The sequence below is a fragment of the Scatophagus argus genome, chromosome 10 (assembly GCF_020382885.2).
Source record: "Scatophagus argus isolate fScaArg1 chromosome 10, fScaArg1.pri, whole genome shotgun sequence".
In the NCBI taxonomy this organism is placed as follows: domain Eukaryota; kingdom Metazoa; phylum Chordata; class Actinopteri; family Scatophagidae; genus Scatophagus; species Scatophagus argus.
Genome location: NC_058502.1, coordinates 1,037,507 through 1,062,070, shown reverse-complemented (window position 1 = coordinate 1,062,070; position 24,564 = coordinate 1,037,507). Strand labels below are relative to the sequence as shown.

Genomic DNA, 24,564 nt, shown 5'->3' with positions numbered 1-24,564 from the left:
ATCTGTCTTCTTTTATTTGAACCTCGACGGTGCCTTGAACCTTCGTCATCTTGTTAACTAACATCGGTCAATGTACCTTTAATACATTCTGCACTCAGATGTGTTTCAGTCAAAGCTCCATCTGTGTTTGTTTACATACTCGCATTCACTGCAGTCCCATGACCACTCACACACACACACACACACACACACACAGTAAACACAGATGCGGTATCGATGGAAAAGCTTCTGTTACTGTTGTCTGGATTGAGCATTGCCCAACTCCGGCACACAACTAGTGTGTGTGTGTGTGGGTGTGTGTGTTTCAGTGAAGTGGCCAAACAGCGTATTTGCAGCTGACAGGTGACCTCTGACCTTGAGGTGTGGAAGAGTGGTGATCAAGTTGAAATCTGCTTTTCAGCTTCACTTGGCTCTTATAGTGTGTGTGTGTGTGTGTGTGTGTTTGTGCGTGCGTGTGTGTGAGAAAGCTTGTGCTTGAGTTCACATCAGTGTGTGTGTTTGTATGTGTTTTGCTGTGAGCATCTGTGCATGCATGTGTGTTCATTTGAGCATATTGTTGGTGTGATTGTGTCTTAGTGGGCTGCCAGCAACAGAAGAATAGTGACTGTAACCCTGTAAACCTGGACCCTGAGCCAGGCTGTCCAGGAGTTAGTCTGATCCACTGCACCTCAACTGCTGCAGGTAAAGACATACTAAACTCAAACTTTAAGGGTCAAAACAATTAGAAAATATGAACTGAACAGCTGTTGTTGATGTCCCATCGGAGCAGCGCCATCAAACAAAATCTCAGGCAGAAGCTTATAATTTTGTTTTCCCCAAAATGTCATCAAACGCTCAAAAAGTGATCAAGCGCTGTGAAGCGAATGCATGAGGTGATTGATCAGTTTCATGCCTTGAGCTGAATTAAACCTCTTCATTGCACATTTGCTGTGTGAAGAAGCGATAATTTAATTTAAAAATGTTCTTGTGACGCTGTGGAAGCGTCACCGTCCTGAGGAAGACGCAGACGATGGTGTGAGTTCGTATCCAGCAGACAGCAGGTTTTCTCCGTGGCGTCTCTGTACATTAACCACAGGCTGTTGGCTGTGCAACGCCTGACCTCTGACCCAGCAGCATGGAGGCGATCAGGCCAAACAGCGGGCACTAAGTGTTCAGAAGGAGAGTGTGTTTGTGTTTGTGTGTGTGTGTGTGTCCGTCCGTCCGTCAATCCTGCAGTCCCAGTGAACATGGACAACCTATTAACCCATAGGTGTCTGCTCACTGGCTCCTCAGTGGGACGAACGGCCTCTTTATGTCTCTCGTACATGTAGACTCTAAGGGACAAGCTTTTACAGCCGCGCGCACACACACACACACACACACACACACACACACACACACACACACACACTCACACACTATAGTCCACACTTACAGTAGACTCTACATGTGCCGACCCCACAGACTGAAGAGAAATGTGATGTTTTTTCCTAAATGCCACAGCACAGTTTATGTTTGTTGTGTTTCAGTTTTAACTCCTGTAACAACAATCGATGCTTGCCACAGGTGTTATGACATATCGGTACTGTGTTGTTCTGTTAAATTATTGTCATTAATTTATTTGGTATTTTAATGAGGCTTCCTCAGAGGAGGATATGGTATAAGAGCATCGCATTAGTTATTATGTAAATATACTGAAGGCAGCAAAATGCAGTAAAATAAAGCTGAAACTATTAATGTATTGTCAGAGAATCAATCAGCAGCTGTTATTATAATCAATGAGTCACCTTTCATGCCTGTATCAGCTTCTTAAATGTGAGTATTCTATTGTATTGATTATAACTTAGAAATCTTTTGGAGGAAAATCATTGGTGCGCCGAGCTCTGCAGGTCAAAGCTCAAAAAGCCCAGAAGTTCACATGTTTGTGCAAATATCTGAGACTCCAACCCAGGATTAATAATCTGTGACGTTCACTTTGGAAGAGGAACCCAAACTGTGCTTGAAATCATTTTTCTTCATATTCATGTTACCTCATATCACCTCCTTCACCCGATGCAAGCACGACATCACGTCTCTTTTGCATTAATCCATAATGCACTTGGCTCAGATGGACAGAAGCTCTTTTTCGTGGTCTAATGCTGCGGTGGAGCGACGGACCATCAGATCGCTAACAGTCAACGTCAGGTTAACCCCCATAAGCCCAGTGGACCACTCACTGACACAAAGCTGCTCATGATCGACAGACTGTGACGGGATCAACCTTGTGACGAGGTCAGAAGGTCAGCAACCGTTACAGCCGTGTATCGGCCCGATGGTGAAGGTCCGTTGTCTGCCTACGCCATATTAAAAAGAGAGGGTGAGCTTTACTGTCATTACATCTGTTTCCCTGGAGAGACGTGGGGTCTGACTAAAACCTGGAACACAATCAGTCAGTTGACTCCTGTGCAGCCAGCTTCAGCTAACATTAATGTTTTCTAAAGATCGTCTGAAAACCTTTACTGTGTCCTAACTTTTTTTTTTTTTTGGATACCTTTCACTGAACAGCTGATTAGAGGTTAAAATTGATTTGATGCAGTCACACTAGATTAAACACTATAAGAATGTTTGAGTGAAAGCATGTAATACTGTTGAGACCTTTGGAGAGAGGCAAAGCTGTGTTGTTCTGTTCTTTGTCATAATCACATCTGCAGGGCAGGTTATTGGTTAGAAGTCATTCGGTTGTGTATTTCTCCTCTCCGGAGAGGTTTTATCAGGCTGTGCTCCTGTCCAAACGAGCAGACGTTCTGAGGCCTGGAAATGGCCGACCTCTGGCTTCACGTTGGTGTTCAGTAGGGACGCTCTGAGGGGCGTGGAAGTAAATATCACACGGAGAAATATGGTTTTCCAAAGGGGAAGAGCTTGTTCTTCGTTGAGTGGAGATGTTTCCATCCAGTGTGCTGTAAGCTGTGCCCCTGGTGCATTCTGGGACGGTGGACATGATGATGTTCAGCAGTCACAAGCTTGTTGGCTGGCCTGCTCGCTCCACTGCTCACTGTGTAGCTTCTGCAGCCACTGCTGGTGTCTGTGACTGAACCAAACCTACGAATCCTTCTGATTATGTTTATGAACCTGACGTTTATTCCCAATGATCAAACCTCCAGAGTGTCTGGCCTGCTGCGTAGGTCCCTGAATGAGTGGACTGGTGTGTCAGGGTACGTCAGAGAGCTCTTAGCGGACGCTGATGTCTCCTCTCCTCTTTGTCTCGCTTCCTCTCCAGGTTTGAGCGACTGGAGGTTTTGGCGGTTTTCGCCTCCACTGTTCTGGTCCAGCTGGGAGCCTTGTTCATCCTGAAGGAGAGGTGTGTATGTCTACCTCGCACATAAGCACACAAACACACTCTCGTCTCTGTGTCTCACTCACTGTCTCTCTTGATTAAAATTTCAATTACTTTTTTTTGCAAAGCAGAAACAGAATATTTCTAGTAGTTTCTCTCTTTGTTTTCCCTCCTCATTATTTAACTTCACCACATTGCTGAGCTCTACTCAGGGTGCATTCTTCTTCTCTCAGGACTATTTTGCCATCAAACAATTTGAAAAATGCCATAATTGGACCCCAGGGTACTCAGTCCACATCTGTGCAGGTTTTATTTTACAATAGGAGTTTCGCTTTACGATTCAACTACAATCTCCATAGAAATATGTGCTGTCTTGGAATACATTTTCACAGGAGACACATCATACTCATCTTCATGTTTCTAATAAAGTTTTAGTTCTGTCTCACTAAATTCTGTTTGCCATTTACTTTTTTCTTCATTAAGATTTTGTTTGGGCTTTTCCTTGAGTTTTAAACCTCTTTCTTTGAGTCAAGCAAATCAGATACAGTGAATCATTTCCAAACTGTGCTGCCTGTAAATCAAAAACGTATCCAGTATTGACCCCATTGAACCCATTCAGAACTGGAAATCAAACATGGAAACACAGTTTAAAAGTCTAAAGACTAGATTTTAACCTTGCTTACTGTATGAACTGCCTGAATCTTTTAGGGATGTTTGAAAGTCAGTGCCTGGCTGTGACACACACACACACACAGACGTCCTGCTTGGGGTTGTCTTGCGGTCATCTCTCAGGGTAGGGAGGGGTAGAATGACAACACACACACAGGCAGGTCAAGCAGTTAGCGCGCTGCCTGCTAACACTTTCACACGTGTGTGTGTAGATGCATAAGTGCCTGTTAGTCAAAGTGACTCTGACGCTTTGATTCCACTGAATGCGGCTGCATCACATTGGAGCCGCGATGCGTTTCGGGAGTGTCTCAGAAGCTGCTCTCCACTCCACCGATTAGTCCACATGAAGCTGCATGGAGCAAAGCCAGGCAGGAAGTCTGACACAGGAACAGCAGAGAAAATCTGGCCAGTAAAACACCAGAGAGGGTCCTAATTGTAAATTAAAAATAGACACAATTAAAACAGACAAAAAAGAAAAAAAATAATTGCACAGCCCTGAAGCCCACACAGAAAAATCAAGAAGAAATGTATTCAACAGCCAGATCTGAGCTCTTTGTGCTCTTACTTTGTTTTGCCATTTCCCTGCATGAGAAGAGAACACACACACACACAGCCTGTACAGTACAGTGCACGTCATGAATGGCTCAGTAGGGCAGCAGCACAGAGGGAGGTGGCAGACAGGAGTGTGTGTGTGTGTGTGTGTGTGAGAGAGAGAGAGAGAGAGAAAGAGAGAGTGAGTGAGAAAGAGAGCGATCAAGACAAATGAAATGAATGAAAGGAGACAAGGAGCGAACAAACAGAGAGAGAAAACAGGAAATACCAACACACACACACACACACACACACACACACACACACACACACACACACACACACACAGTCAGTAATCCCACCTGGCCCAGTGTTGTTGACTGTGTTTGTGTCTGTTTTGTCAGTGTGGAGCGCTTCATGGAGCAGCCTGAGGTCCACACGTAAGTATTACCCCTCCACACACACACACACACACACACACACACACACACACACACACACACATATTCCCTCAGCACGGTTTAAAATAAACAGACACAACATGAGTGTCTTCCCCCCGCAAACACACAAACAAACACAGGCACACACACACACTCACAGTGCCAGCTGTTGTAGGAACAGAACATCCTAAACATTTGGGTCAGACACAGACAGAATTACACTGGCAAAGTCACAGACTGAGAGCGACTGACGGTAACGTGTTCATTGTTAACTTCACACTCTGACGGTGTGTGTGTGTGTGTGTGTGTGTGTTAATTAAACAAACTGTGTTGAACGCTCACGTCGGAGTAGCATCAGAAACACCCAGTCAGGTATTTTTAAACTGCTCGTAAAGTGAAACAGAAAGAAAGTTTGCAAACTTTTCCTTATTTTTATTTTCCTGAAAAGCACTCGTCAAACTTGAATAATATTTTGTGAGGGTCCACACACACTACTATAAGAACATGTCCAGCTTTCATTTTATCTTGATTGTTTCCGATGTACACAGATTAAGATGAAATGCTGCACAGAAGTGCTGAGTGGAAGGATACTGTGCTCTTTTTTGAAGTAAACTAGTTCCTTTACTTACCTCCCCATTAACCAGGAGAGGATGATGCAGACCTGCCCTGTTTGGAAAGCGTTGTGAGATTATTAGTTATATAAATAAATAAAATATATAAATAAATCAGTCTGTGAGACGCGTGTGTCAGATCACTTCGGTGTGTTGAGATTGGGGCCTGAAAGACAAAAAGCTGCAGTGTGTGAACACGTCGAAATCCTTTCACAAATGTTTGTTAGGGCTCAGAGAATGATTAGCTTTCTCACTGTTTAATACCGATTTGGATTGCTGATCAATCCACCGATTTGCCAGGCTGTTCATTCTTTGCCTCCCTCTGTTCCTCTGTCTTTTATTGTTCTCTTGCCTCACGGTCAGATTCACCTGTGAAGTTCACCTGTCCTGGTCTGTCGCTCTCTGCCTCTCTCTCTCTCTCTTTCTCCATCATCTCTCCATAATAAAACAGATTAGTGGCAGCTTTTATAACCTAAAACACTGCAAGACTTAAACCTGTCTCCTGTGACGAGATTACCCCCCTGCCTCCCCCCGCCGTCCTCCCTCTTCTTCTCTGAGTGGACGTGATTGGACGGCACGGGAGACGGCCGCTAACTGGGGGGACAGGTGTCTGCTGGGCAGAGAGACAGACACACACATTGTCTCTCTCTCTCTTTAATCTGTTCTTAGAGGGATGTCGGGGGTTGTGGGGGGTTAACACCCAGTTATTGTGGCTCACCGTCGGCAGCCCTTCGCCTCCCACTGATTGTTTGGACCAATTTTTCGGCTCTTAAATGGATTGTCCCATGTGATTAGTGTATTGAAGATTACGACTGTGTGTGTGTGTGTATGTGTGTGTGTTTCTGTGCTTGCTGTGAGCTGGGTTTGTAGCTCTGTATTATAAACCTGTTGAGTTTGTTTGAAAGAGAAATAGTGAGTTGGAAATACAAAAAGGGTAAATCAATGTTTCTCGTGATCAGCTTTTCCTCAAACAGTTGGTGCTGTGACCAGCACACGTGCACAGTCAAGTCATTTAGGCTGCTGAATATGTCTGGCATCCAAACAACATCACGCATCCACTGCCTGCTGTAATCTAAAATATGACAGATTTATTATGGAAAAGAAAACCTTTCTGTGTACCTTTTGTGGTAAGTAAATATTGTTTTCTCAGATTGAGAACATTGCAAACATGCAGCCAAGCCACGTGCACGCTGTGTGTTTGCAGCAGGTTATCGGCTCTGTGTGTTCACAGTGTGTGCGGTAAGTATTCCTCCACAGACTAGTCTGTCTGTCTGTCTGTCTGTGTCTCTGCAGAGGTCGTCTGTTGGTCGGGACGTTCGTCGCTCTCTTCTTCAACCTGTTGACTCTGCTGTCGGTCAGGAACAAACCGTTCGCCTACGTCTCAGAAGGTACAGTCAGCCCCCCTCCCCTCCTCCCAGTTAACCCAGTTCATCTCATTGTGTGTTCTTACTGGAGTGATATGGAGCTTCACTGGAGGCAGAACACCTGATCTTTGGACTGTGTTTTGAACAGTGTTTTTGAAGCCTGGATTTAGTGATTTTTGTGTGTGTTTTGGTGTCTCTCCTCTGGACTGTGGAGGTTTGATAATCCCCCCCACCCCCCTCACTGGGGAACAGGGACAATTTGGCTTTTGTTTTATTTTGGAGGATTACTGAAGTGAAATGAAATGCTGGCTCACTGTTTTGTCAGTAAATAAATCACAAATGGCAGCAGTGGGATCAGAGGTTAGTCCCTTTCTAATTGCAGAAATCAGTAAGTTATAAAACCAAACTCAGTTGTTTGGTCTTAAAATATGACAATATATGTTTTTAAATTCATTTCAAAAGATTATTTTTTGGTTGGTGTTTTTGCAGCACAGAGGGAAACATTTTGACATGCAACACTGCATATAAGCTGGATTCAAACCAGCAGCACACCTGCCAGACAAAGAGCTGATTTTCATGTTCCTGTTTAGGGTTCATGCTGCAGATTCTTTGCATTATCCATTAAATTGATGAATGTTAGGAAAATGGGGAAAAAAATGCCCCTCGCTGTTTCCTAAAGCTCAAAGTCACACTCGGATGTCTCGTTTCTGTCCGGTCAACAGTTCAAAAGCTAAGGACCCTCAGTTCACTGTGGCTTCAAACAGAGATGATAACTGGAACAAAGAACGTTTGACATTTCAGTTTGGTTATTGAATGAAATGGTAATTATTCTTCTGTTAATAGGCTAATTGGTTAATGGACAGCGTGGGCTGTCTGTGACCAGTAGTTCTGTTTACAAGAGCAAGAAGTCACTGCTGGTGCTGATGATGGGAGATCAAAATACAGCAGTGCTCCATTATCTCATCGTGGAGAGACATGAACCAAATCCCTAACCATAATGATCAGTTTGGCTTCCTGTTGGCTAATTTTGTCGTGTCTTTGCACCAGTTTCAGATTACTTTTAATGTCAAGCAGACAAGTTCCTGCAAGTAAACCAAGCTGATCTTTTACCGGCCTGAGAAGACCGTAACCACAGTTTGGAAAGCAGGCGCCCTTAAAGTCCTCACAAAGACAGTACAAGTGCACAAACACTCCGGTCATCAGGACCCACACAACCCGTACACACAAACACACACAACACACATAAGACGCACACGTTACAGGTCACAGAGATGCAGACTGAGGGCAGGCCAGCGAGGACCCCAGGACACATTAACCTCACTGAGACTCGGTGTGCTGCTAATACAGGAGGACTGCAACACGCACACACACTCTCACACACAAACGCACGCATACACACATATACACACACACAAGCATACACACATACACAAAAACACAAATATTTTACACTCTTTTGTACCTGAATGTACACTCACATGGAAACACGCCCAGCCAATAATCATCCTTCTGTTTTCATACTCCTTCTCCTCTGTGTCTTCTGCTCTCCCCTGTTTCTCTCTCTGCTCTCCTGTGCCCTGTTTTGTCCTTTCATCTTCTTTCTTTCTTCTTTCTTTCCCCTCCTTTTCTCTCCTCACTTGTTTCCTCCTCCCCTCTCCTCTCCTTCCCACTCCTCTGTTTCCTCCATTCTTTCTCCTCTCTGACTGACTCACTGTCTGTATGAACAGTCTACTGATGAATGAGGTCAGAGAGTGTGTGTGCGCGTGCGTGCGTGTGTGTGTGTGTGTCAGCTGTCTGCTCTTGCATTCGGCGCAGTCTCAACATCACTTAACATCTGACATTTTAGGATGGGTGGGGGATGAAGCTACGTGCGCACACAAACACACAATATCTCTCATTCATTACACACACACACACACACACACACACACACACTTGGAACGAGACTAAAAGTGCATTACGCAACCATGTTCCAGACAGTGGTAATGTAGTGTGCCAGAGGGCCAGGCGAGCAGAGAGACATGCCATCGCACACACACACACACACACACACACACAAGCGTGCACACACAGGCATTGAACGTCCTCTTTGTACACACAGATCATAAATAAGTCACTCCATTAAAATGTTTGTTTGGACTGACTCACCCTGCTAGCAAAACAAACAAACCCCCCCTCCCTCACACACGCACACACACACACACACACACACACACACACTCTCACACACACTCTGAGTTCTGATCGGGATGGGATGTGAAGGGCCTTTGACCCAACGCTGAGCCTTGGGGCCTCGTGGTGTCGTCAAACATTAAAGGTGGGACGATGCAGCCGAGCGAGAGCGCTTATCTTTTTTTAAAGAAGTGGGCGATAACGCTTCCGTATTTTTATCCCTCGTCACGACGGCGAGGTCGGCCACTGCTGCTCGTCTCCGTCCGAAGACTTTGGTCAGACTTCGGCTCCGACAGTGTGAGCAGCAGTGGCCCCGGCTCTCACGTTGACAAATAAAGTGCGGCCTTCTATACGTGTATACGGGCGAGTTGACGGCGTCAGCTGTGAAATCAGCCAGCTGTGTGTCTTAATATTTTATGCAGCGTTGAAGTAGAGAGATGTTGAAGCTGCGTGTTCCTCAGCTCATGTCAGACTGAAGAGCATTTATTCTGCAGAGACGTATGTTGCTTCTGACACAACATGAAAAAATGATTGTCCAGAGTCCAGAGAGTTTTATTGGATTTGGAGGTTACCTGAACCTGAGTCTGCTGCTTTTCTCTGTTCTGTTTATTTGTAAAAATGTATGAAGACAAAACAGTTTTTTTTCCTTAGTATTTCTCTAATCATTTGCTGATGTCATCATGAAGGTTTTTGGAGAAAATCTAGTTATTAACTTCATGCTGCAGTTTGTGGCAAACTGTAATTTTTCCATTGCAGAACTGACAATGGGAGCTTTTGAGAAGGAGACTGTGAATAAAAGATGCACAGCTGGATAACAATACAGGTAGAAATGTGGGTTAGGTTATGGCGCTTTGATGGACTTTGACAATGCAGTGTCAGAAACCTCTCACAGGAAGTGGAGGTTTGCTGCAGAAATGCGACAGGAAGCAGTGTAAACGTATTGATGGAGAGGGTTTTTGTTTTAATCCTTCTTAATACTTTTGACATGTCGTACATTGAAGGCGTCTCTGTCTGTCTCTCTGTCTCCAGCGGCCAGCAGCAGTTGGCTTCAGGAACACGTGGCAGATCTGAGTCGAAGGTAAGAAATGATCATCACTTCGTTCTTTTTTCCCCCTCTGCGGTCCTCAGCCCTTCTGTCGCTCTCTGTCCACTTCATCAGCAGATTTCAGTCTCAGGTGGGAACAGGAAGGATCCACTTACACTGACTCAGCACACACACACACACACACACATTCCTGACAGCGGTGAAGATGCTCATCCTGCGTGTCACTGCCTACAGTCACATATGGATGGCCTTCCTGTGAGGTCAGAGGTCACCCTCGCTCACAGGGTCAGGGTGGCTCATTGACTGAGCTTCTCGGAAACTGCTCCAGGATCAGTTTTGTTGTTGTGGTTTCCCGAAGAGGACAGTGGCATGAGGAGACATATGTCCAGCTTCCCCTGGCTGACCTGGGTTCAGAGGTCATCCCAGTGGTCTTGAGTAAAACTAGACTTTGTTGTTAGCTGACTGATCACTTGTCAGTGTGCGGCTGAGTGACGCTGCTGATGTTCAGGACCAAACATGATGCAGGCCTGTGTGTCTGTTGTCGTGCAGTCTGATCTCTTGTATGTGGATCCAGTTAAATGTCATCAGTTATCTTTCTGTAATTTTGACTTCAACTGCTGTCCAATAACTATATATCATCTTGTCAACGTGTCGAGCTCATCAGCTAATCAGCAGATCTTTCTTATCAGAATCAGAATCAGAATTCCTTTATCGTGGGTGGAGCCCCTTTTTACTCCCAAAGCAGCCGGAAGTCATCTCGTACAGACTCTGGTAGTGAAGCCTTAAATGTCTCGCAAGTTTGTGATCCCATGCAGATAATCATCAAATGAGCTTATTGGTAATGAATGAAAAGTCCTTTGCTTCTCCTTATGTTGCCGTAGTAACATATAGGCTGACTCCAAAGCAGACTGATGCTCCGTGTCGGCCGTTGTGATGAATATTACATCCCACTGTGTATTCCCACATCTGAAGTGGGTGAAGTCTATGCACACACACACACACACACACACACACACAGTCAGCAGCTCAGTTGGTGCAGGTTACTCAGGGCGACAGCCTGGAGAGTTGTGCAGCAGAACTGAGCTGTGATTGGCTGAGAGCGCAGAAATGAACAGGACGTCCCAGCCTAGTTTCCAGTGTGTGTGTGGTGTGTGTGTGTGTGTGTGAGTGTGAGTGTGTGAGAGACATGCTGTGTATGCCTTCATGCGCGCACTTAATATCAACATGTGTGTGTGGTTTCCAGTGTGTGCAGCTAGCCTAATGTGTTTGCTTGATTGTGTTACTGTGTGTGTGTGTGTGTGTTACTGTCTGTGTGTGTTGGTGTGTTTATGTGGTTATAGACTGTCCCTGCTTAACCTCAGCAGGGTCTGGGGGCCAACTGGGTTATATAAAGCCTGCTGCTCTGTCGGGCTCACCAGCCAGAGGCCTGAGAGGTGTGTGTGTGTGTGTGTGTGTGGGTGTGTGTGAGAATGTTGCCACTGGGGAGAAAGGAGACCGATAATTTCAAAACATTGCCAGATGAAGATAGACACAGAAATTTTGTTGATTTTCATTATGAAGTCCTGATTATCTTCTCATAACTTTAAAACTGAAAAGACTCAACATATCTGAATACTGAAATGTTGATGTTTTTTAGCTAAATATTCATCAGATTCATGATAAATCATTTGTCTGAAACAAGCTATTTTGGGATCTCCTTGATTTAAAGGTGAGATTAGACCCCATCTCCGTGTGTTACTTTCAAACGTTTGCGTTTGGACGTTTTGTCTGAATGAGGACAAAGTTGTGTTAATGCAGGAGCACACTGCACGCTGCCACACCACCTCCAGCAGTGAGTAACATCCGCAGATTCACACCTGCTCGCAGTCCTGACTTTACAGGTCATCAGACTCCGCCTCTTCCCCTTTTCCACCTGTTTTTCCCCGAGTCACATGTCCTACATACGCGTCTTGTGGTTCATCGGGACTCTGAACCTCCAGCTGCAGGAAATGCTCAGTCACCCTCAGTCATGCTGAAACCCTGCAGACCATGTTGTCGGTGCAGGGAGCACATGTCATGTGTCACTGATGTCCTTTGGAAAACTGGTGCGGTCGTTGGCAGCAGCACATCAGTAACACACATGGGAAGCTTTTGTTGGTGTGTTTGTCAGAAGCCAGCAGGTCCCTAAAACCCTAACAGCTGTTTTCAGGAATCACTGTGTTTCTTAACAGATTAACAGTCAGTGTCAGTACTTTACATCCAAGCTAAACTTGTGCTGCAGTTTTAACTAACTGATGGCTGTACAGACCTTTTCCCAAATCAGATTTTAAGGTTAACAAACGTTTACATTTAGCAAATGAATGATTTAAACTGGCAGTGAGCATAACGTGTCATTATGAAGTAAATGTTGATTCCACCCTGTCTGTGGTCATCTCGCGTGGAACAGCTTAAGTTGTGGCAACTGGACTTGAGTTTAAAGCAAAGACGTTTCCCTTCTCATCCAAATTCTCCTTCGGTTCGGATTAACTGGTGGGGAGTCTTAGGTGTTAAACCTTGATTCCACAGTGTTAGATCAGTTCCTTATAGACCTCACTTTCACTATGCAGTTCTGTCTGCCTGAGTCCAGTGTGGAGCCAGCAGTCCAGAGTATCAAGTGTTTGTACTGTAATCCGTCACTCTCTGTGTGCAGCGTGCCTGGATTAACACACACATACACACACACAAGGTCACATGTCAAATTATATCAATGCATCAAGAGCGATTATGGACTCGCTGGGATTGTCAAGCTCATCCCCAACTCCCTTCCTTTCCTTTCTCCCTCGCTGTCTTTCTCGTCACCATTATTTTCCACACTTCCTCTCTTTCCTCCTAATATTTCCCTGCACAGCCAGTTGGCAGTTTGCTCCACCCTTGTGGTTCTGAAATCAAAGTAAAACTGGCCTAAATGTTTTTGGCTCCATCCAGCATTCATTAAATGCTCAGTCTTAGGAGCGTCTTGTTTGGTGCCGTGTCCTCTCGGCTTTGTCACAGGGTGTGACCCAAATATTTTCCACAGCAAAGTCTTGTTATGGTTAATTAGACATGATTCATGCTTTCTGAATCACATGCAGTGTACGTGAGTAGAACGTTAACGCAGCTGCGTATGATTGATAATGTTATTGATACCAGATGCACGTGAGGCTGCAGACCTCGACTTGAAGCCGTACTTTGAGCCCAAAGGCTCCACCAGGGAAACAATGTGATGAGGAGGAACCCATCGGCTCCAACACTGTGACTCACTGCTCGGGACTGCAGACCCCGAGAGGTTTGATATGAACCCAGAGCGTCCAGCAGTGAATCACGACCAGTGCTCATACCTCCCAGTAACATCACCGCGTCTTATTCACCGTCCGTCTCGGGTGACGTCGTCGCTGCTGTCCATCTTAACGAGACTGCGCTTCGGGTTGGCTCATTAAAGCTGAGCTGTGCGATATTATAGCAGTAACATGTTTCTTCTTTGTCTCCTGCTCTGTTTTCAGTTTTCTGAAAGTCGTGCCCGTGGCCAACATGTGAGTGACATGTCTGACATTAATTATGTGCTGACATCCATGTCTTGTGTTTTTAAACATTATCTAATGACACACACCTTGCGGCGCCCAGCCACCGTGCACCTCCTCATGTTTCTGACAGCGCTCGACGCCATCGGGCTGCGGTGGCTTCAGAGCGCTGCCTTTTGTATTGGAAATTCAATCTGACGCGCAGCGCGGGGCCGATCCGCCCGGAGATGTGTGCATTGACCCGTTAATCGGTTCCAGGAACAGCGGGCCGGTGCGTTACTCAGAGAGCATGTGGGGTCGGCTCTGTTTTGGGGAATCGGCTGGATGTTTCCCCTGCAGCCCAAACGGGCTAAAGAGTCTGTACTCATGTCAGCAGCGTCACTTATTGATACAGATATTCAACAAAGGATTAATACATTTGTTTCTGAAAGCTCTTTGATTCTCATAACTTTTAGATTTGTCTGTCTGCCCCTGTGACTGGACAGAGTGAGACTAAAACAAATCCTCAAGATGAGCACAGGCTTCCCTTTGCACACAACGCACTGTGTCTTTAGCAGGATCGTCGACAGCCTCCTTCGTCTTAAGACATAATGTTGTACTGATATAGGAAGCTATTCTCCCTGGCGACAGTCGTGGCTGTTTTTTTTCCAGAAGTCTTGCATGTGCTGCTGCATGTGTGGCCCTGTGGACTGTAGGACAGCTTCACATCCAAAGAGTGCGAGTCTTTGTTTGATTTCAGTCATCACTGATGTGAATGTCAGCTGCAGCCTGCTGAACTCCCAGACTTTGTGTTATCTGCAGTTTTCAAGCCTGTGCTAAGATCAGTCAGGTCATGTCATTATCACAAAGCTTTTTCAGAAAGTTCAGTTAATGTTATTAAGCCACTTTTTTGTTTTGGATCCATCTGATTTCTTTGTTAAATCAATAAGTATTTGCTAAATTCTTAAATCAGCATCTCTGCCAGCAGGACTTCAGTGTAGCTCATTAAATTATGCTGTTGGCCCTTTAAAAAAACATTTTACAGGCTTCGTTTGGTCTCGGTTGATGGAGGGGAGTCATCGATGTGCGTCCTCGGTGACCTCAGTTCAATTAAACTAACAGCAGTCAAGTCCTGCCGATTAAATCTGCTTCCACAGCACACAGCTGCTGTTAACGCCGCCTGTTTAATGTGACGCTGCATCATGACACCATCACGCCACACGCTCAGACCACATCACATACATCACTTCCTGTTGAAGTGCCTTTGAGAACTGAACTGAGCTGAACCTTCTCTGGTGCAGCTTCTTGGACGACTGTGAGGCTTCCTCTGCTGTTGTTGAGGCTGCATGTAGAAGAGATTTGTCAGAGCTTCGACTGCTGCCTCAGACCAACACAGCACGAAACAAAACAAGAATGATCCCATCAAGACCAGTTCAGGTCCCCTAAAGTCCATTATGTCGGTGTGATCGCGTTAAAGGCCTAATCCGAAAGACAAACACAGACACAAGGGAGCTCAAGAGGGAGCAGATGGGCAAACTGGGAAAACACGAATGGAGCTCTGTTATTATTTTTGTTTCTGAGATGGTCTGACTCTAAACAACATCGCATTAACAACAAGTGACCACCGGACCAAAGGACAAACGGAGCTGAGCCTCCGGCACTGAGAATACAAACAACACTCTGACTGTCTAATGCAACAATGATCGGAAAGTTCAGTCAACACACCCTCCTACCAAAACCTGAACATCATGACCTTCATGAAGGGCAGGCTGTTGGATGAGATTGCATTAATTTAACCAATTTGAACCAAATAAGTTAATGACAAGAGTTTAAAATAAACTGAATGGTTCATGCATTTGGTTTTGTAAAGTTGAAATCCAAAAACATTCTTGTGCTTTAAGGTCACTTTTGTAAATGTTGTAAAACGTTGGTGATTGAGATGAAAGTTTCGTTTTCTTGTACGTCCTTTCATCAGTGTTGGATCCACTCTTTCCCTTTGGAACGTGAGGGGTGAAATCCGCCGCGGTCGCTGCCACAGGATGTCACACGAGAGCAACAACTCGTGTACAACACGTGCACTCTTCACATGGGAATTAGTTGTTAGCTGCAGTATTCATGTTTAATACGTCATAAATTTAACTGTTTAATGAGTGATCTACAGTTCAGAAGCGTATGTTTGACGTGTGACAGCGACTGTTGTTTGTGATGTCCCTGATTCTCCCTGAGCAGAAGGTCTTCACGGCGAGGTGGGAAGACCTGGAGGAGATCCCGGACCCTAATCCTGTGTTTTTTGTGTTTGTGTTTGTGTCCAGTTTGTGTGGCATCGTTCCAGGCCTCAGCTCTGTGCTGCTGCCGCGTATGAACCCGTTCGTCCTGATCAACATGGCGGGAGCTCTTTCCCTCTGCATCACCTACATGCTCATAGAAATCAAGTAAGAGTTCATCTCCCTCCGCGGCTGGTAAATCCCTGAATTCACCAGCGTCCATCACTCTTTCATCAACACGTTCACACCTCTTGAGTTCACTGAGGTCACACGTCCATCGCCGCTGCTGGAGAGTCTCTGTACTCTTAACTGTCCTGATCATTATATGCGCCGCACTCCAAATGTGTCCTGACACAAAACACTCGACACAGGAAATGACAATTTGATTGTGTCACACGGTCTTCCTCTGCACATGCACATATCCAAATTTCTGTTTTATTTTAAGAAATTCTTTGTGTTTTGGCGTGAAGCTGAGACTCATTCTGAGAAAACAGTCTCACTTCAAAGGTCCATTCATGAGCTGTTGTGCAGATTTCAGTCACAATCCGTTTTGTAGCCGACACGAGAAATCCTTTCAATGTGGAGAAAATCTTGCGTTCTGTGACCTGTGGGCAAACTCCATGTGCTGAGGAGGATCCTGTGAGCAGGATGAAAAGCTTCTAAATGGACCTTGTGGTCAGATTGTTTTCTCACTGATGAAAATGAAATGCTGTGAATCTCAGGAACCGCAAGCTGAGCCCGAAATCCTCAAGAGCTCCTTAAAAACGGAACGAGAATTAGGGGTCTTACAGCTGGACTCTGCACGCTTTTCACCTTCATTCATGTTGGTTTCCTTCGCTGTGTGTTTGCTCAGTAACTACAACGCAGTGGACACGGCGTCGGCGGTCGCCATCGCCCTGATGACCTTTGCCACCATGTATCCCATGAGCGTCTACAGCGGCAAAGTGCTGCTGCAGGTGAGAACAACACGTCTTTCATACTGTGTTCATAGTCCCACACAGGTGATAGTCATAAACTTCATTTGTGCAGAACTTTTTAATCGGGCAGGTAGCCTGATTCACTTTGTTTTATCATCTCATTCTCAGACGACGCCGTCCCACGTCATTGGACAGCTGGATAAGCTGCTCAGAGAGGTGAGAGTCTGTGACTGCCATGTTGATTTTAACATTTAACTCAGTCACACTGTGTTTATGCTGTACTTATGATCAGATAATTCCAAATGCAAAGTGTGTTGGTCCAAACGCACACTTGAGAACACACTCCGGGCTGTGCTCAATTGTTTTGGTTTTTTTTTTGCTTGTCCTGAACATGTCTGTCAGTTTGAACAGACAAGACGTCTGTGAGTTTGTGTCACACTGATTCTAACTGGTTTATTGCTCCTCTCTGCATCCAATCAGGTGTCGACTCTGGACGGCGTGCTGGAGGTTCGCAACGAGCACTTCTGGACCGTTGGCTTTGGTTCTCTGGTACGTTTCTCAGCCAAAGAATGATGTTACTGCTGCTATAACAAACGGATCCGAACGATCGAGCTGCAGGTGAACTCTTCCTGATCAGCTCGATCAAATCATTTACTGTTGGGATTTCATTTACCCGGAAAGGTCTCCTCAGCTCCTTGATTTCCTCCTTAAAACAGTCCGAGTTTGACTTTGTCCTTGAAAGTCCTCCCTGTGAGCGACACTTAAAGGTGGTACTGAGTGATTGTGCAGTTGATCAGTTGACACTGAGCCGTCTGACAGCAGCTGAGGATGTTTGGCCCCTGGGGGTTTGGGGTCCTCTTCGCCTGGACGGTAATCCAGCCTCAGTGCTGATGTTCCTCTCCCTCCATGTCTTATCGTCTATCAGCTTCATCTTCTCTCCTTTCTTCCTGCCATCGGTTTGTTTGTTGTGCTCAGCTCTGTATTTGTTTCCTCTTCCTCCTCCATCGTGTTCATCTCCCTCTGCCGTTCGTCGGTTTGGAGTGATGATCTGCAGGGATTTGTTCACCCAGATGAAAAGAAGGAACAAGTCATTCATGTGGAGATATTCTGTCTGTCTGTCTGTCTGTCTGTCTGTCTGTCTCTTTTTGGAGGAAAGGCTGCTGTTACTGTTGTTGTTTCTGTTATCTGTGTTGCACATTGTTGTAGCGACAGCAAACAAACCCAGCTGTCTTTCAGGGAGGCTGAGGACACACACACACACACACACACACACACACACACACACACCAACGTCTTTCTGTGTTTTTTCAGAAACACACTCTGCTGTCAGGATGGAAAATAGATGATTCAGTAAAGCTTTGACTGCTCGATTATGGTAGAAGAATATAATCAGGTTTATTTTGGTCAGTACTGAGTCAGTTATTAAACACGAGGTTAGTGAGCAGTAAACAGTTAAACCCACCCATCAGATGCTTTGTGTTGCACATTTGTATCCAGGAGAGCTTCACAGTCTTCTTAAAGTGTGTGTGTGTGTGTGTGTGTTAGTAAGTAGCTGTTGTACCTCCTGCTGCCTGCAGGCGGAGCAGCGTCCTCTGTTTAAATCGGCCCAATGCTGCATTTAATGTTGTTGTTATTTGTGTTATCGACGCTGCTGTTTGTCACTGATGTTGCTGCAGTTACACAACTGTTGGTTGTTGGCCCACTGCGAACAGAGCAGCTGTCCAAACTGATTTGACCCTCTGACTGCACTTCTGCCCCACGGGGGACTGTGTGTGTGTGTGTGTGTGTGAGTGTGTGTGTGTGTGTGTGTGTGTGTGTGTGTGTGTGTGTGTGTGTGTGTGTGTGTGTGTGTGTGTGTGTGTGTTCGCTGTCCTTTTAGGTCTGAATATTCCCGTGAGGATGGTAAAATTAGCAAACAAGGACAAAATGAAAAGCTCAGTTTAGTGCGTTCAGGTCGGATTTTGCGGTTGGAGGCTGAACGTTGAGGTGAGACGTGTTGTGATGAAGGTCATCGTTTTGTGTTTTTAATGCAGGTGCAGTTTGTTGCCTGCACTGGTTGAAAAACATTTATAAAACCTGACAGTTAAATGACTTCCTGCGATTCATCAGCTGCACTCAGATGTTCCTGATGTTGTGATGATGCGTTTAAAGCGCTCTTCAGTGGCTCCACATCGATGCACCTGCGGAAGGTAATCGGCTTGACATCCTCAAAGAGATCCAGGAGATGGAAAGACTGAAAAATGGGAAAGAAACAGATAATTTATTTGTTCGAGTCATGGATGTTGGTGCTTTTTTTCTTTCTTCATCCTCGCTGTTTAAAATGTGCATTGATCACCAACTAGTTATGTTATGAAGTGCTGTGTAACCAGCAGCTCTTTGGAGGCAGTGCAGCAACTGAACCCAGCAGTCGGCGTTTCATGCTCTCTGTGATTCATGTTCTTCCCCCCAAATCGATTAGATTCAGTTTTATTCTTTTAAAACCTGTTCAGCTCTTCACCGGAGACGTTTCAGCATGTCTTTCTGAACTGACAGTTAAGTGTCTTGTGTGACTGCTCTTAGTAAGTCACTTTTTAAGTTTTTTCTTTGGAAGAGAACCATCTTTAATTAATTCACCCCTGTGTCCCCGCCCTCGCTGCCCCCTCTGTGCCTTTGTGTTTCAGGCTGGCTCCGCCCACGTTCGTATCCGCCGCGATGCCAACGAGCAGCTGGTCCTGGCTCACGTCACCAACCGTCTGCTGCCGCTCGTGTCCACGCTGACGGTCCAGATCTTTAAAGATGACTGGACCAGACCGCTCCTCAGCGGGACCCTGTCCTCCTCCGTCTCTCCTCCTCCTCTGGGTCCTGCTGAAGGCTACGCCGCCCTCTCCGCCTCCTCCTCTCTGCCTCCTCTGCTGTTGTCCTCAGGAGGAGAACTGGACCCTCTGACCTCCACTCCCTCCAAACCCAGCAGCCCTCCTCCAGAGTTTGCCTTTGACACACCGGGGAGGAACGTGCAGCCGGTGGTCCTACCCGCCCCGGGACACCACACCCAGCGGCCCTACGGAGGCCTGGGACTCGCCTATGGTGCGTCTCCCTACGCGGGGATGCTGAACCAGGGCCTGACGCGGCCTGGCAGCGGGCTGGGACTCGGTGTGCAGGGTTTGGGGTCGGGGTACGGACTGGGCATGAGCGGAGGACCTTCCTCTCAGAGCTACAGGACTGCCTTTGGAGAGTCGACGGCGCCACTGCGGTTTGGAACCAGCAACCCTCTGGCTTCACAGACGCAGTACAGACCGTACCGGCCGTGACCCTCAGAACTGCTTCTGGACCTTCCAAATACTTTGATGATGAAGGTCCGCACCTCAGTCCAGATTTCTGAGGAGATTTATTTCCTGTCCAGGCTGACGCTGGGATGAGAACTTCAGAGGAGGCAGCTGATTTGTTGAAGTTTTACTGTAAAAGCTTGTTGCCTCCTCTGACTTTGCAGAAGATGCTGAGTGTGTTATTTATTTAGTTGGAAGGGGACCAAGAGGTTGGCTGTGGTTGGGTTTGGTACGTTTGAGAAACCTCAGCGAAAGCGGAACAGGACGTCCACACTTTGTTAGAGACACGGCGGCAACATTCCTGATGAGAGGAAATAAACTAATCAACTTCTGTTTGAGCGTCACAGTCGAAGGTTCAAGCATTAGAATCCAAAGTGATTCACATTAAAAGCTCGATCACAAGTCGTCAGCAGGTCGGAGGCGACGACACGCCGACAACAAGTGAAACCCTCGAACTGAACTTCTCATCAGACCAAACTGAGGGAGAAGATTTAGAAAGCGGGAATACATTTATCATCGTTTTAAACATTCTAGTTTAATCCTTCTGTAATCAAGTGATTCATATGTCACAACTTTTATTATTTTCAGTCTTTTGTTGGGTGTCTCCCCCTCTGTTCTAATTTCTTTTCTAAAACCTTGAGTTTCCACTTGATTGACATTTAATTTTGGGATGCAAACTCCATTTAGAGTGAAACTTGAATAAAACACGACCGCCGGAACAGAACCTTGTTAGAAAACTGAAAACAGCCAAGTTAAAGCTCTTTAAGGGCTGGAACTGACAGTTTGTGTTATTTAAAAAGTTAAACAGTTTATTGAATGTCAAACTTGTTGCAGGTGAGTTTTGTCAAGCGACAGGTTGACGACTCGCAGCAACTCGAGTTGTTTTCAGCAACAGTGAGATGATGAAACGGTTCTGACTTTCCTGGCAGGACCACCTCATGTCCTCTGCTGGGAGTCAGCGTTGGTTGGTGGGTTTTCTTTCTTTTTATTCATATTTTTATCCTGAAGGCGGGCTGAGTGTCACCAAAAGGTTACTCGTTGTTATTGATCCCTTACAGCTTTCAGAGCGGCCTTCAGCAGATGAAGGCGTTAAACACTCAGCCCTGATCTTCCATGTATGTTTAATTCAGATCTGACTGGGACTCTGTGATTAAAAGCAGGTCATGAAACTTGATGTCCAGCGTCTTTCTCATCATTTCTTCTTCTGTTGTAGCTCACTGATCACCTGCTGGATGAAAAGCAAATCATCCTCCAGTCTGTGATGCGGTGAAGTTAGAAAAGAAAGTGAAAACGGTGGGAAGAACGTCACAGTGATGTTTTGCGACGCTCCAAGACAGAAACGTTTACACGGTGTGAAACGACTCTTTGAAGGAGAGATTTCATTTATTAGTTTTCCAGTCAGGTGTGTGAATTCCCACACTGTGACTTTATTGATCCTTCATCAGGCTGCGATCAGTTCAGCAGAGTCTGAAACTGAAGAGGGAGTTCATGTTGTCTCTGTAATCCATCTGCTCCTCCAGGCGTCCTCACGTGACCTTCTGACCTCGCAGCATCTGTTGTCAAGGTGACAAACAGGTGAGTACATCACCTCAGGTAAAGGTGTCAAACACACAGGTCAGCACGTCCTGTTTCCTGTGAGAAATGCCTGCAGTAAGGAGCAACGCTGACCTCACAGCTGCTGTCGATGTGACGGCTGAGGTGAAAGGTCAGAAAACAGAAACGGGTAAGACGGCGTTTGGTTTGCTTCAAACTGTTCTGTTGTTCTGTCGTAACTGCAGCGTGTAGAAAACACGTCAGAATAGTTTTGCTCTTGATGAGCTACTCTTTCACTGTATTGTTACAAGGGCTGGCGGTAAAAGTTTGGAGTTCTGCGACTGCGACAGGAAGCCACAGAGCAGCTTCGGGAACTGCGTGAGATGTGGGCTCATTGGGACCCGACGTTGTTCCCTCAGCCACACGCTGCCCTGCTTGCATAATAATGGATGACACACTTTAGCAGCGTCGCATCGTCTGGTCATTATTTTGTCCCCTGCGATCACGTTCTTCTTTTGGCCTGCGGTTCGCCGCCCTCGCATCCTCATCAGCCCAGAAGATATTCAGATGTATGAGCGGCGCTGCGAGCCGCCGTGTGAGGCTGAGGTGGGGAGACAGCTTCGAGTCCGGCGGAGTCGCCACGTGTTAGGAGGCCAACAGACTCCTGACCCTGTTACTGAAGGACCCGCCTGGTCTCCAAAAACCTCTAATGGGTCCAACTTCCCCTTTCCTTCCGGACCAGTGCTCATCGATCACTGGGTTTGTTTAAAATCTAACGAGGGGAAGAAGGTCGGGCGCCTTTTCCCACTGAGGGAAGCACACAGTTTTCCCAGGAGTTTAGTGACTTAATGAGGTGGATGTTCGCCGGCTTTGTTCCAAAATGTGATGAAGACGCGGCGAGTGCAGAAGTGCCTCACATCACTCTGAGAAAAACCACTTGGAAGAAGTTAAAGCTGCCCTGTGGAAAAGTTCTGTTTGTGTGTTCCTCACCAGAACTTCGTGTCCCCCCCGAGGCCTCACGGAGACGCTGAATCCTCACGTAACTTCTCCTTGTGATCTGGGTTTGTTTTTCTTTGTTTGGGCCTCGTAGTTCCAGTGAAGGGGAATCTTTGTGTTTTCCCACTGCGGTGCAGAAGAACTTGAACCCATCCAGCACCTCAGAGATGACCTCTAACACGACTGTGAGTCCGATCTGATCGGCCGTCGCTGATGCCACATCCAGTCCAGCTTCATCACCGTGTGACAGAGTAACTGCGAGCGCAGTGCTGCGTCACCTGGCCGAGTGCTGCCGCAGCCAATCAGGTCCTCGCAGGTGTTCATCCGGACGTTTTTTCTGCTCTTATGTTTAGCTTTCCAGATTAGTCTTGTCAGCGTTTTGGTGTCCCACACCTGTTAATCAGACCGGACTTACTGGATTTTATGTCTCGACCCTGGAGGTTGGGGGCTGAAAAGGCTTTACACGTTACTGCTGATACGTCTTGAAGCCGAAACCTTCGCCGTAGCTGCTGAGCTGAAGACTTTTATCTCAGTGCTGATGCTTTTCAAAAGGCTTCGGATCTTTTGGTCACGCTGAGGAAGATGACTTCGGTAACAGCATGTTCTTTCCACTGTCGCTGTGGTGTGTAGTGAGCTTTAGAGCCTCCTGGGGCGACAGATTCTGTTTTGTCTCATTAAACGTTGAATGATTAGTGTAAAAGTGCATCGTTCATATTCCCTTCAACACGCGCACGCTCAGCAGCTCCCGTCGCTCATCGTGAAACCTGTTTTAAGTGCCTCGTCTGAAGAATTTCATTTCCTCTTCAAAAGGGGATAATCCCTCCTCTGTTTTTGTTCGGTGGCTTTTGGAAGAGATTTTGACCAAACAATCAAAGAAGTACTTTGCCCTCGGAGCTTATCGGGGCTTCTGCTCCCTGAGCGTTGGATGTGCTCAACGGCCCTAAGCCTCTAAAAAGGTCCCCTGGCATTTTAAAGTTCAGAGCTGCAGCGTTTGTATTAGTGTTGACTTCACATGCTTGTTACAAAACAAAGGGGGTAGAGCCTTTGTAATCTGTGATGAAAATCCCCGGAAAATGAACGAGATCTGCGGCACGTCTCGGCTTTCTGGGTCAGTCCGACGCAGCCGAGGTCGCCGCCGTCCGTGTGCTCACACTGCGGCGGCGGCGGCTCAGGTCAGACCACCTGAGGGGGTTTGCTGTGCTAATCGTGGCACAGCTTGTCTTTTGGGACAGGAACAAGTCAAGTCTCAGGTTCTTATGTTTGAACACATTGAGGGAATTTCATCAGAGGTTAGCATGAATATCCACCTGCACTCAGTGATGCTGATTAGATTTAGGTGGTCAAAGGTCACCGAGTCCTCATCATGTTCTCGTGAATCTCCGGAACCTTCTGAGTCTCGCTGCATCACATGTCAGACTTCTTGAAAAGCTCCTTTTGATTCCTCGACATCACGTCTTGCACAGTTGGATCACTGGACTCCTCGCCGGGGTTACGTTGTGGCACAGAGACGTTTTTGCACGCCGTCCTCAGCCTTCTGTAAGTCCTTCTGTAAGAACAAGAATTTCCCTCCAGGGATAAATAAAGGAATTCTGAAAAGCATCTTGTATTTATCCACCTGAAACAGTTTTACAGTGGACTCAGTGAGGAAAGCAGTTCTTAGAGACTGAAGCAAATGAATTTCGGGGAACACACTTCCTGACTTGGTGCTGGGAGTTCAGGTTGACGCTGAGCTCAGCTGCACCTTCGCTGAACTGTGACTTTCTCAATTTTCTGTGAGCAGCAGCAGATTTGAGCTCTCAGCCTCAGAGAGGATAATCGAGCAGCTCTGGTCGCCCTCCTCCTCCTCCTCCTCCTCCTCCTCCTCCTCCTCTGTCTCTGTCTTCCTCTCTCACTGTTTTGACTCGACCTGTCAGCTGCCTCAAAACAACTCGAGG

The 24,564-nt window shown here is 46.3% G+C and overlaps 1 protein-coding gene across 1 annotated transcript in view; it reads left to right on the top strand.

Moving 5' to 3' along the window:
- The window catches only part of slc30a6 (solute carrier family 30 member 6), a 40,365-nt gene extending 19,090 nt beyond the window's left edge, over positions 1-21,275 (top strand). The window contains exons 7-15 of the mRNA XM_046401113.1: positions 3,236-3,316; positions 4,897-4,932; positions 6,837-6,931; positions 10,109-10,157; positions 15,931-16,050; positions 16,736-16,838; positions 16,968-17,015; positions 17,280-17,348; positions 19,460-21,275. Coding sequence (XP_046257069.1) covers positions 3,236-3,316; positions 4,897-4,932; positions 6,837-6,931; positions 10,109-10,157; positions 15,931-16,050; positions 16,736-16,838; positions 16,968-17,015; positions 17,280-17,348; positions 19,460-20,086 — 1,228 coding nt within the window. The 3' untranslated portion in view covers positions 20,087-21,275. The remainder of the gene's footprint in view (positions 1-3,235; positions 3,317-4,896; positions 4,933-6,836; positions 6,932-10,108; positions 10,158-15,930; positions 16,051-16,735; positions 16,839-16,967; positions 17,016-17,279; positions 17,349-19,459) is intronic.
- The last annotated feature ends 3,289 nt before the right edge of the window (positions 21,276-24,564 follow it).